Raw genomic sequence first — 12,846 nt, forward strand, 5'->3', positions numbered from 1 at the left:
TTTAATATATTTGTAGTTTATGTTTATTGACGTTTTTTGTTCTTCACACTGCCGGTCCATGATGAGTTTTATGTTTCAGGACTGGCTCTAGTTGGTTTTATTTTTGTGAGGGGTCACACTCGTCCACTCGCTGCTGTTTTAAGGAAGAGGTCGTTCATCTAAGCTGCACAGTGACCTCTGTGTTTTGTTAAGGCTTGTTACAGAACAATACTGATTTATCACTTATCACATGTTCATTCTGCTCAAGGCACTGCTGCCCTCTTGGCTCAACAGGAAGTGTTTGTGCTACACAATGAGAATTTGTGCTATTAAACTTTTAAATATGTCTTATTTTGAAACTCAAATAAATATGTCTTGTTTGTGGTTCTGAGACTGTCAGCTTGTCCCATTTGACGTTTTAGAGGATTTTTCCAGCAACTGGTGCAAAGTCTCAGCAAGTTTGCATATTTGTCATTTGCACGACAGAAATTTGTTCCCATAAAGAGAAAAACCATGTAATACCGATATGGTAAGAGAAGTGATTCATTTTTATTATTTAAAAAGGGTATTTAACTTTTCTTACATATTGTAACTTTTACAGTGGTTAAATCTGCTTTTAAACTAGCTGGGATGAGCAGCAAATTAACTATAAATATTGAATAAAAAACATTTAAACCTGCTTATTTTTCTGCTGGAAATCAAAAGGTGTGAGCAATAGTGTTCTACTGTGGATTAAACACTTTTATTCCGTTTTATTTTGATGTTTACAGTTCTGTTTAACTAGTCTATCAGTGCTTTGACGTTAAAGTAGGATTCTATTCATGTTGATTGTATTTTCTTTAAAGTTTTTTTCTTATTTTCAATCTAATCAGACAAGGAAAAGGGATTAACCAGAAGCAGTGATCAAAGGCAGGCCAACCTTAAAGCATGTATGCATTAAACAATCACATTAACTCGTTTATTTCCTCTTTTAAGTTTAGTGGGGTTTTCTACTGAAACTTGGTACTTTTATGGTTGTTTTGTTAAATTATTTAGCCTTTCTGTCGTTGGCTGATATTGACATTTCTGGTTTGACGGACGCGTTTCCGGTCCAACGTCCTCCGTACCAGCGACGTGTGAATAGGGGTGGTCCTGATCTGTAACGGAGGGGAAGGCCTTCATCTATTTATTTTTTTCTTTTATCGCACCCTCCCACGTTTTTAACGTCGCCATAGTTGTGTGTTATCCGTTTCACCGGAAGGCTGGGGTCGTCTTAAGCCATTTTGGGGCCGAGTGGAGCAGCCGGACGCCCCCCGCTTTTCGGTGTTCGGTCGGAACTTCCGAATGTCCAGCTGATCGCTTTGAGCTCTGTTCAGTTATTCCTGTTCCTGTTCAAACTCAGCCGTTTTGTTCCGCCTCACGGGACGGGCTTCGTCGCCGAAACGGCTCGGCTTCGCCTCCGTTCCTCTTCGGCTAGTGGACTTTAACGGAAGCGGACGTTTTTGTTTTGTTGACTCGGTTTTTGGACCGTGTTCCTCGCAGAAGGAGCAGGCCCCGGACTCATCCCCAGCCTCGCGTTTCCATATTAGGCTTCTGCTTTTTTTTTCTTCTTTTTTTTTTTTGTTTGGGAAGTCATGGGAGACACAAGTGAACGAAGCAAAGCCTCGACTCTACCTCCCCGGTGTCCCTGTGGATTTTGGGGGTAAGTGTTTAACCCGATCTCAACTCGATTTAAACCCGCTATCTTTAACCGAAACGTAAATCCGGATGAAATCTTCTCAACGGGTTCAAACCTATTGTTGTTGTTCTGTCGTGCAGGCCGAGGGTGGGGGGTTGGGAAGTTCGCTAATAAACGAACCTCCTCGTTGTATAAATCACTAAATTTCATCAAATATATAGTTTATAAACCCCGAAACGTCCTCTGAACGCGGAGGGTTGGTTGTAACCGGCCTCAGCCGTGTTTTAGAGCGGTTTGTAGACCCAGGAGATGTTGTACCCGAGACAGAGAATGATTTATTACCAGCAGGTTCCTTTTAAACGTGCCGTGTTTGTGACACCCTATCGAAAAAAGCACGTATTTGTTACTAAAACGCGTTTTTCCACCAGAGCCGTTCAGTTCGATCTGCGTTTAAACTTAATCCTGAATTATTTTATCTCCTTTTTACATTCGGGCTTGTCAAGAGTGGTGGATGTGTGCTGCATACCGGATGTGATTCACTCTTCTGTTACCCCATAGGAACAATGACTAAACCTAACCAGTAATCTATAGAACACACACACACACCACACGTGACTGTTTCCAACAGTCGTGTACATTATAAACAAACACGATAAAGCTTATCTGTGTTTTATCACCAGCGGAGAGACTTTTAGTCCTGATCTGGGTTTGATTTCAGGGTGACACAACCAGGAAGAGAACACCCTGTTGTTTCCAGGTATTACCGTTATTGTCATATGACCTGTTTGATAATCAGCCAGCCTTCGTTTTAGTTTTGCCCCATCTGGTTTTATCATGTGGTGTCCAGTGCACAAACCCGAACCCACCTGTCAGTGTCAGCTGACCCAAATGGCGAACTTGTGTGCTAATGACTCTGAGAGTCTAAACCTAAACTCAGCTGCTGGCCTTCCTGTCTCTCACACAGCCTTCAGAACGAGTCAGTGAAATTCAAAACCCCCTTCAGGATTGTTCCTTTTTAAAGGATTGTCTGCCTTAAATAAATGGATCGTGACTTCTCCCTTTAGCAGACGTTAATGGTACGCCACCGAACCCATAAAACCATGAGGAGCACAACATTTGGCCAAAACAGATAAATAATGGATATCTGTTTTTGCCCGGACCGTTTTAGACGTGACACACTGAGCCTGATCACTTAAGTCACCCCCAAATCAACTAGTTACTAGTTACAGGATTTAAAGTGTTCTTCAGAAACAACTAGTTTTAAATCCACTGCTTGAAATCCAACTATAGAGCTAAAATCATGGTCACGATTTTACTGTGGAGTCACGTTTGTGCTACATCTTCCACTCCTCCATAATACTCCACATCATATTTTAAATATTAAGAAATTTCAGCTGACAAATACTACAATTAATGTATGCATTTGACAGATTTCCTATTTCTGCACAGCTCTAGCTTGTCGATACAGATGTTTGTTGACTATGAAAAGATTTGATTAATGCAAATTTTGATTCTGGAAGAGCTTTTTATAGTGAAAATGTCACGTTTTTTGTTTTGCAGATGATATGTGAGAATCAGATTCTTGAGCTTCAGATTAGCCGATTATTAATCCTGTTTCCAACAGATTATTTTAATGCATCTCCTTATGAGTGTTAATAACCACACAGTTCTACATGAACAAGCTAACATGTGAAGCTGACAACAGTTAATTTGGTTTATGAAGTAATTTCTAGGAAATCGTTGGGAAATTTAAGAGCCTGTGGCTATTTTATGGTTACTGCAAACATAGAAGGGAGTCTGTAGACGCACCATTGGGCAGTGGAGTGCGTTATGGTATCACAGAGTAAACGCAGAGCGGTCAACTATACCTGTTTTTTGTGCAGCCTACGTTTGCATTACCATATATCTGATTTTGCGAAAAAGCCAAATAAAATGTGTTTTGTTTTTTTAGTTGAGTGAGCACCTTCCTCAGTAGAAATAAATGCACTGGGGCAAATGGAGACCCATCCAAGATGGTGGCCCGCTGCTACGCCAGCTCCAATAGAGCTTGTGATTGCACGTTATTATGCATAGCTTTCTGGGACGTGCGCAGACATGTTGGCAGCCTTGCAAGTGTAAACAAACTGTGAAAACAAACACGTCGCAGAGAAGAAGCAGATTTGGGTGAAAGAAAATGTTAAACAACGCGTTAAAATCCCACAAAGCATGTGGGATATACAGGGATCTGTTAAATAAAGACGTCTGGGACCGGTATGTGGACAAAACCAGCATTATAAACTGTTTGTATCCAAATGAAAGACCCAAGACTAGAGCACAGACAACAGCTGTAGCCCATGTGTGTGTGTGTGTGTGTGCGTGTGCGTGTGCGTGTCGTGGTTGAGGGAAAGAAACGATGTATAAAAACGTGCACCACCTTTAACTTGCCAGATTGAAAACACTCCAGAAGGAGAGGTTTGGTCGCCTCACAGCTGCGATCCAAGCGAGCCGACGAGACTTTGTTGTAGATTCTTGCCTCCAAGCAGGAAAACGATGAAAAGTTGGCTCTTTTTCCGTCTTTATTTCTCTGGCGATCACGTGTGTCACCCCACAGCACGGCGACGAGTACCATAGCTGTGTAATCTCACAGATCAGAGTAATTTTAGATGAATTTAAGCCGCAAGACCGAGACTGAGCATGCTGTTGTCAGTAGTAACAAGTAAGGACTGGCAATTGTGTTGAAGTCACAGACATCATGTAGACGCCTATGAACTGGCGTTGCCTGTAGGGCTCGTAATGGAGATGTCGTCACCGACACGGCGGACCTGCTGTTGGCTCTGAGCACAGGCCATTCTAACTTTTTTCTGTCAGGTGGTAATAATTCATAAGTTTTGCACAAGTGGCTCCATGCTAAAACCCTGATGTTACACGCCTGCATGTGTGAGCTTCATCTTTTTACTTTGCGTGTTTTACGGGAAATAAAACCGCCTCAGCGTAAACTCTTCATTACGTGCGTGTTATTACTGTTTACTGGAATATTAAAAAATTCAAGTGTAGATTTTGGAGGATGGAACAAGTCATAATTTTGTATTAAAATAATCTTCTAATAAAACAGCTTAAAGAGCAAGTCACCCCCTACCAGAGTATTACTCAACTCCCACTTCCTGTTTGAAAAATGCAGCAAATGCTGTTGCCTTGCAGATGGAGAGGGAGGAGCCGCTAACATACACACACACACAGGCTCACAATGACATTGTGACATCATATGGTACCAGCTAACATTCTAGGGTACCTCTTAGCCAATAGCGATGACAGATTTAAAATTCAAATGCAGTGCAGAGTTTTACCTGACAACGGCACAACACTGACAGTTTTAGGCAGAAAATTAAAATTTTAATTAAGATGCACTAAAGTGCAAAACTAATGACTACACGTGTCTGCAGCACGATTAGACACACATTTATATAGCTTATCAGAAAAAATAAGTTGATTTGGGGTGACTTGCTCTTTAAAGCAATTATATGTGGTTCCTTTCCTGACTAGTTACAATCAACCCACAAGGTGTTTTATAGCTTTTGTGTGTGTGTCTGTGTGTGTGTGTGTGTGTGTGTTTTTAAGATCAGTCACCCCTAAAGGGTTAACTCCTGACTCCGGTAATAAAACAGTCGAAACCTTTTCTGAAAGTTTAAAAGCAAAAGAACAAAAAGGTCTTTTCAGGCTGGCTCTGCTGCTTTAGTCACAGCGTTCCTGTCGGAACAAAGATCAGAAAACCCCACAAAGTTCCAGTTTGGGGACTACGGGGGGGGAGAGACAGGTCCAGAGAAACACCTGAAGCCGACGTTAAAATCTTCAGTTTCCTCTGCTGTCAGGAATAAAAACCGGTTTTATTTCCTAAAACAACCTGATAGAAGTGAGCTTTACACCTTAAACCAGACACAACATTGGCTGATGAAGCTGCAGCTGATAATAACTAACATTAATAATAGTTTTGGGTGTCCTAAACCCAAACCTAATCTCTGTAACGGAGAATAATAGCAGCAGCGTTTAAAGTTTAGATAAGACGTCAGGATGTGATGTAAGCGTTATCTGAGGGTCGTGGTTTTATAGATGTTTTATAACCGTTCTGTCCCGACACGTTTATTAGATAATAGCCATTTATTTACTGCATCGTGTTTTCTAACCTTGTATTTGGACGTTTAGATGAACTGAATGGCTGATTAACTCGAGTTTCTCCTGTTTTCAGGTCAAGTAAAACCATGAATCTTTGCTCCAAATGTTTTGCTGGTGAGTCGATTTTCTTCCTTTATGATTTAGAAAATGAAACGCTTGTTTTATTTCATGTCCATGTTCTTACACAGCATAAAGGTTAGAAAACAGCAACCCGGTGATGGATTAGTCACGTTTGAGTCTATATTATGATCTTCTGCGGGTGTTCAGTGAGGATAAGGGGGTGTTACTGGTGAAGTTTTCCTCGGACCAGTCAGGCTGGTTTCTGCTCAAGTGAAAACTCCAGCTGATGGTTTTGACCGCGTTTCTATTTTCAGACGTTTGCAGCGTTTTTGTCTGCAGTGACTCACCTGCTCAGCTTGTTGCTCGACTCCAGCCAGGTTTTACGACCGAAGCTGTTGTGGTCACGTGCACCAACGCTGTCAGAGTTCACGTGTTTCACAGTTAACACGTTCACACCCGCAGGTCTGAGATCACCTCCGTTAAGTACGGATCAACAAAAACAAAAGCGACTCTTAGTTCTGACCCAAAACCGCTGAAAGTTCTGGTGGGTGGGCTGAAGATGTGCTGCAGCTCTGTCTGCGTCCACGGCAACAGCTGAGCTCTGCAGACGGAGCGGACCCCGAGGCCCGGCTCTGGAGTCCGTCATCAGAGACAACAGCGATGCTCAGAATAGACGCGGTACTCCCGGGTCTGGATGCTGAGCAGAAGTAGATTATTCCAGACCAGGACATGTTGTTATAAAACATCTTCATGAATAACCATGTTATAAACGTCTACCTGGTTTGTTACAGCTCAGGTGAAAGAAGTTAGAGGGGTTCCCAAAGGCGGTGCCGGGACCCCGCTGTGGTCATAAAACACTGAGTGTAGGGTCTTCAGATGATCTGTAGAGAAACGAGGATAAGAGTTCCTGATGTTTTTATTCTGCTACACTTTTATTTAACTTTTTAAAAACTGCATCATTAACCACAGTAATGTTTTGGGTCAGAGGTTAAAGGTCAGGAGCCACTGATGTCATTAATCCTGAGTTGTGGTTTTATTGTGGAGTTTTTGGAAATCTGCAGAAGTCTTTCTAAATCACCTTTATCACAACTCCACCTTTTAGACGTCGAAGTGGTCGGATTAAACGGCAGCCCTGTTCAGGGTGACTCAGCCTTTCATGGACCAAACGGCAAACCTCATGACTCCCGCTGGAGCTGCAGTCAGAGGTGTTAACTCCACTGCATCCAGACTAATAATGAATCATGCACGTGACTCTACCCGCCAATTAGAGGCTCCTCTGTAGGTAGGCGTGAACTTTAGCCAGCCAGTCGGTGGGTAGTGGGTGTGTCGGGTCGGCTTTGCATCAAGCTGACTGCCGTGAGCAGGTCCAAAGAAAAGTTCGGCTGAGCCCAGAAAACACACAGATTACCCAGATGTGAACGCGATAACCTGCCATGGCCGACCCAGATGTGAACGCGATAACCTGCCATGGCCGACCCAGATGTGAACGCGATAACCTGCCATGGCCGACCCAGATGTGAACGCGATAACCTGCCATGGCCGACCCAGATGTGAACGCTCCATTAGATGCCTGACAGATGCAGTATGTTCAGTAAACTGTTTTGTTTTTTTAAATGAAAGGTATTTAATCAGCCGTAGGTCAGAGTTCAGAATAAAGAACGACTTGTTAGTAAATCAGACGTTAATGACCCCGGACAGAGTCATCTAAAACGGATGGTTTTGGTTTGTTTACTCCCTAAAGCAGCTCATCATAATAACAATAATAATAATAATAATAAGTAAAGAGCAGACTCTTGGACCGCTCCTCTTGTCCATAATCAGTAACAACTGAAAAGGAACAAATGGGCTGATTTTATTTTTTGTTTCTTAGGGAAAATGTTTTACTTTCTTAGTATTTTTTTACTTTATAAACATAAAACGAAAAAACTTTTCTGTCCTCGTCTCGTCTCTTCCTGTCCCTGTCCTCAGACGTCCAGAAGAAGCCGCCAGAGGAGGACTGTCCCTCCAAGCCAATCCAAAGCAGCGGTAGCCAATCGCCCGTCTTCAGTAGCGAGTCGAGCAGTAGCTCGTCGCTATCGTTGTCGCTGCCCTCCAGCTCCGAGCCGCCGTCGGCCCAGGACCCCTCGCCCATGTTCGCCACCAGGAGAGAAGGTGCGTTGTTGCTGGACAGGAGCGACTGTCGCTGGGGTCGGTTAGCGCTCACATTTCAGTGTTTCTGTCTGCAGCAACGGGCTTCTGTTCTTTGTCTTGTATCCAAGCACAGAGGTGAAAAACATGGCTGACCCTTAAAGCTTTGACTGGAAACAAGATGGTGGCACTGAGACTATGAGGCTGTCACTCAGATTAATGTAAACAACACAGCAGAGCTCAGCTAGTTCACACAGTAACCATTACCACCAGAATCAGGGACAGGGACCGTTAGCAGCTGGTTAGGAGGTAACTGATGCAGCAGCCTGTCAGGGTTTGAGTGACGGCTGCAGTTTTAACAGTCGAGTCGCCACCAGACTCCAGACCTGCCAAGGTAACGACTTCCTTTCATAACATTACTGATGTTTGACTTGCTGCATGATCCGAACACGTTGTGGTTTCTGTGGTTTTGGGCCCTTTTGAAGTTTTTTTTTTTTTTAAGATGATGTCCTGAACAGCCTCTGTGTAGAGAAATGGTTATGGTTGTTCAGCACTGATGAGCTAACAGCTAGGCTAAGCTTGTTTAATGAACCTTTATGTTACACCGCTTCACTAAAGGTATTTTCTGTTGTCTCTGTGGTTTAAGCTCACTAGAGCCCCCTAGTGGAGAATGTAGCTCATACACATCAGTCCCAGAAAAGACCAGGCTGACTAGCTGATCACTGATACATAGGATGCAATTCTCCTGTCTAAAATGATAAACACAAAAAACTGTAAAATTTCAACATTAATTTAACTGTGTGTCTTTTTTTCTGGCTCATAAAACAAAATTTTACAGGATTTGCTGTGAAATTTAGAAAATTAGAACCATGTAAAGTTGGCAGCAGTTTTCTAGCTGTTTGCTTTTGATGCAGGCAGCAATCTAAAACACGATTACACAGAAACACGGCTGCCTCCCCACAGGCAGGGTTTCTGTCCTAGAAAGCGGTTGTTTCACCGCATGCATCACTCATTCTGTAATTCTCCATCTGCAGGCGTGACGTCCACAGAAACGGCCCAAGGCACACTCTGCACACCCACAAAGCGTCCACGTGAGTCAGGTACGGCCTCGCCACCCTGCCAGCAGCATCTCGCTGGGATCCGGCCCACTTTCAGTGGTAACCCTGCTGCTTTCTGCTTTCCAGCCTCGGGCTCGGAGAGCGAGGCCACGCCGGAGAAACGACCGCGAGCCGACGAGAAGGAGGGCAGCAGCGACGAGGCCCGTGGGACGCCCAAGCAGAAGAATCGCCGGCGCTGCTTTCGCTGCCAAACCAAACTAGAGCTGGTGCAGCAGGAGCTGGGCTCGTGTCGCTGCGGTGAGTGCTGCAGTAGATCAGTCTGCAGAAATTTTCCTTTAATTAGTCCCAAATGTTCACTCTTCCCTCGATGTTTGACCTCCAGGCTACGTCTTCTGCATGCTGCACCGTCTACCTGAGCAGCACGACTGCCTGTTCGACCATCTGGGCCGCGGACGCGAGGAGGCCGTCCTCAAGATGGTGAAGCTGGACCGCAAGGTGGGCCGCTCGTGCCAACGCATCGGGGAGGAGTGCTCCTGATCAGCCACACGGCGACCCGCCATCCTGGAAGAAATGAGGCACTTAAAGAGGAGGAGGAAGTGGAAAAATGGGTGGGGGGGTGATGGGTGGGAGGAAGAGGGAGGGAGGGGTGGGTGGGTGGAGTCAAACAAGGATTAAGGGAGGGGGGGAGGGGGGTTCTGGTTGTCAAATCCTGCATCTGACCCAATGATTCCGGATCTGAGCTCGTCGCCACTCTGAAGTCCTGGTTTCTTTCCCGGAGCATCTGTTGGGACTCTGCCACTAGGGGGCGCAATGGCTGTCCCCTGGGGTTGCAGTCAGTATCGCATGTACACACACACAGCCTTAACCCGGCCCCCTTCAGAGGAAGAGTCGGATCCGGTCACAGCGCCCATCACGATCCGTGTCTTTGTCCGTCACAGGAGGAATCCGGACTTTTTTCCCTACACCTTTTGCTTATTCTTCCTTTCTCCATCATCTGGCGGTCGTGGGGCGGAGTCCAGCTCCACCCCTCAGCTGCTGCTCAGGAACTCCATCAGGAGAGGGTTTGGAGGATCAAACCCGTAACCCCGCCCTCCTCTTCCTCTCGGTTAGTTTTTGTTCCGCTGACGTCTACTCCCACCGCAGCGTTCCTGGTCTGGAACACGGATGCAGTCGTGGTTCTTTTGGTTTCCTTGTGACCCTGATGATCAGCTCCGCTGTTCTGTTGGACCACGACGCCGTGGACGACGATCCAGCCGATCCCCACCAACCGGTGACTCCACGACAAAAACACTACTGAGCCCCTCAGACCCATCCTCTCTCGCAGATCCTCTCCCACGTTCGTTTACCGGGAGCGTCCGTGGTTCCTCACGCTTTGTTCCTGTGTTACAGCAAGTGGCCTTCACTAAAACGTTCAGCTTGGATCCTGAAGACACAAATTCAACAAACGGCTGATTGAAATCTGTGGTGTTGGTTAGGAGTTTAAAACGAAGCCAAAAGCTGGTAAATGTGGAACCGTTTTCATTTTTGTGACTTTAGCGAGGTAAGAATTCATAGTTTTATTATATTTGGGCGAACGTTCCGACCTTTCCCTGCCTCTACAGTCTGTTCCTGTTTGAACATCCCAGATCCGGATCACCTCCCCCCTCCCTGTAGCGGTCCTGACCTCTGACCTCCATTGGCCTACGCAGTCTGACTGCTCGGACTCTGTGCATATTGTTCAGTTTCTTGCATCTAGGGTTTTTTTTTTTTGTGACACAGCTAAAGTCTTCTTCCTGATTGGTTTGGATGCTCAGCGGCGGCGTGACGCTGCGACCCGTTCAGAACGGGTCTGGGGTTCAGCTCTACGTTGTTGTTTTCCCGTCTGGAGAAAAAGAGTAACTCCATAAAGCACCACTTTACTATGCTAATCCTCATGCACACGTTCCGGTTCCTCCTCCTGGAGACGCAGCAGAGTGGAGGAGTGCTGTGGTTTCTTCTTCTGTTGTTTTTTCTGAGTGCTAATGAGAAACAAACTGAATACCTTTCTGTCCCTTTTTGAAGGAAACTTTATTTAACCTTATATCAGTTTGAGTTACTTACACCCTAGCGTAGCGTGACATATTTAGTTCAGTGTATAAAGCAAGAACATAATTCTGTCTTTTTTCCCTTCTTTTAATTTTATCGTGTTCCATTTTCTGCCGAGGAAATTAAACTGGATTAGAGGATGTTGGACGTGTGTCTGTCTCAGTTTATTTCTGTAACGTTTGGGTTTAGGTGTTTAATGTTAAATATTAGTAACGACAACAGATAATCCCAGATTAGAGGTTATTTTATAAGATTATTGACTTTAAAACAAGTTCTTTACTGTAAAGAATCAGAGTAATGCCTGTGAAATATATTCTGAGGTGAACAAAGACATTAAGATTAGTTCATGTGCATCGTATACATTTCTGTCAGTTATATTCATTCATTCATTTATTTACAAAGCTGATAAAGTTTTAATATCTTAGATTTTCTGTCTGAATTGTTTTGTGACGCTGAAACACGTGTGTGGATAATCCAGACCAGGAACACGTTTTTGGATCTGGGTCGTCGGCCGCCAAAAACAGATTAATGTTGACATAATTTTTACCTTCTTCTAAATTTTAATTAATCTTTCTAAATGTAATCAAATATCTAGAGTTGATTTTAAACATTAATAATATAATCTGTGTTTGGGGTTGATGGTGAACTTCCGAGTCACCATTAAACTGTTTACAGCGCCACCCAGTGGCTGTGGTGAAGTCAATGTCAAGTTTACTTCTAAAGCACATGCAATACAAAGATTGCCCAAAGTGTACATCAGCAAACAAACAAAAACCGCAACAACACAACAAAAAGAGGAAAATACATAAAAATCTATTAAAAGCGAGAGTAAAAAAGTGTGTTTAAAATTTAGAGATTTTAAAACTACAAACAGAAGGATCATCAGTGGTAAGCTATTCCAGTGTTGGGGCGGCTGTAGAAAACGCTCTATCCCCTCTAGACTTCAGCCTTGATAGCAGAACTCGCAGGAGACGTTTAGATGAGGATCTCAAGGGAGTGTGAACAATAAGCTCAGCCAAATAAGAAGGCACCAAACCATTTAAGGCTTTAAAATATAACATTTAAAATGTTATCCTGTATACTTGGAGCCAGAGGAGGACCAGAGTAATATGCTCTCTGCGTTTCCTCCCTGACAGACAAGCAGATGCCTTCTGTGCAACCTGTAGGTGAAGACTTGGCAAGACCATAATAGAGAGTTGCAGTAATCTAATATAGACATAATGGGCAAATGAATAATTCTCAAAGTCTTTCTTTGGCAAGTATACACTTTAACCTTGCTAAGCAATTTCAAATGAAAAACACATTTTGAATAACTACTAATTTGTTTCTCAAATTTAAAACAGCTGTCAAGGATAAAACCCAAATTTCTTGAGTCAAAGAAATAATCTAGATGGATTCAGGCATTTAATCTGGCCATTTGTTTTTGAGATCTTCTAGACGGTAAATGGTCTGTATTTGTATAGCGCCTTTTTAGGGTTCTATATCCCCCCAAGGCGCTTCACAACATAGTCACTCACGCCTTCACACACTACTGGTTGACTAATCCTGGAGTAATCAGTAACTGAATTCATGGTTGGAACAGTTAGCATTGCTTTGGGAACTTACTGGTCTGACCAGAGTATGACCCTTTTAGACATAGAATTTTTATTCTGTCAATTTATGTATTTGAATTTTTACAACTTAAAATACATCAGCAAAAATGTCATTAGAGTTTGACAACTGCTTTGGCTTGGGTCACCAGGAGGTCACCTCATT

General features: G+C 43.8%; 1 protein-coding gene across 1 annotated transcript; it reads left to right on the forward strand.

Moving 5' to 3' along the window:
- Positions 1 to 1,427: 1,427 nt before the first annotated feature.
- zfand3 (zinc finger, AN1-type domain 3) lies at positions 1,428 to 9,638 on the forward strand. The gene is made up of 6 exons (XM_015947782.3): positions 1,428 to 1,660; positions 5,856 to 5,896; positions 7,811 to 7,993; positions 9,004 to 9,069; positions 9,154 to 9,324; positions 9,410 to 9,638. The coding sequence occupies exons 1-6, from the start codon at positions 1,593 to 1,595 to the stop codon at positions 9,562 to 9,564; spliced, it is 684 nt and encodes a 227-aa protein (XP_015803268.1). The 5' UTR covers positions 1,428 to 1,592; the 3' UTR covers positions 9,565 to 9,638.
- The last annotated feature ends 3,208 nt before the right edge of the window (positions 9,639 to 12,846 follow it).

This window comes from Nothobranchius furzeri, chromosome 2 (genome assembly GCF_043380555.1).
Source record: "Nothobranchius furzeri strain GRZ-AD chromosome 2, NfurGRZ-RIMD1, whole genome shotgun sequence".
Classification (NCBI taxonomy): Eukaryota; Metazoa; Chordata; class Actinopteri; order Cyprinodontiformes; family Nothobranchiidae; genus Nothobranchius; species Nothobranchius furzeri.

Excerpts from the sequence above, each read along its gene's own strand:
- zfand3 (XM_015947782.3), top strand. The coding sequence starts at position 1,593 with ATGGGAGACACAAGTGAACGAAGCAAAGCCTCGACTCTACCTCCCCGG. Across the intron at positions 1,661-5,855 it reads TGTCCCTGTGGATTTTGGGG|GTCAAGTAAAACCATGAATC; the intron begins GTAAGTGTTTAA and ends TCCTGTTTTCAG. Across the intron at positions 7,994-9,003 it reads GTTCGCCACCAGGAGAGAAG|GCGTGACGTCCACAGAAACG; the intron begins GTGCGTTGTTGC and ends CTCCATCTGCAG.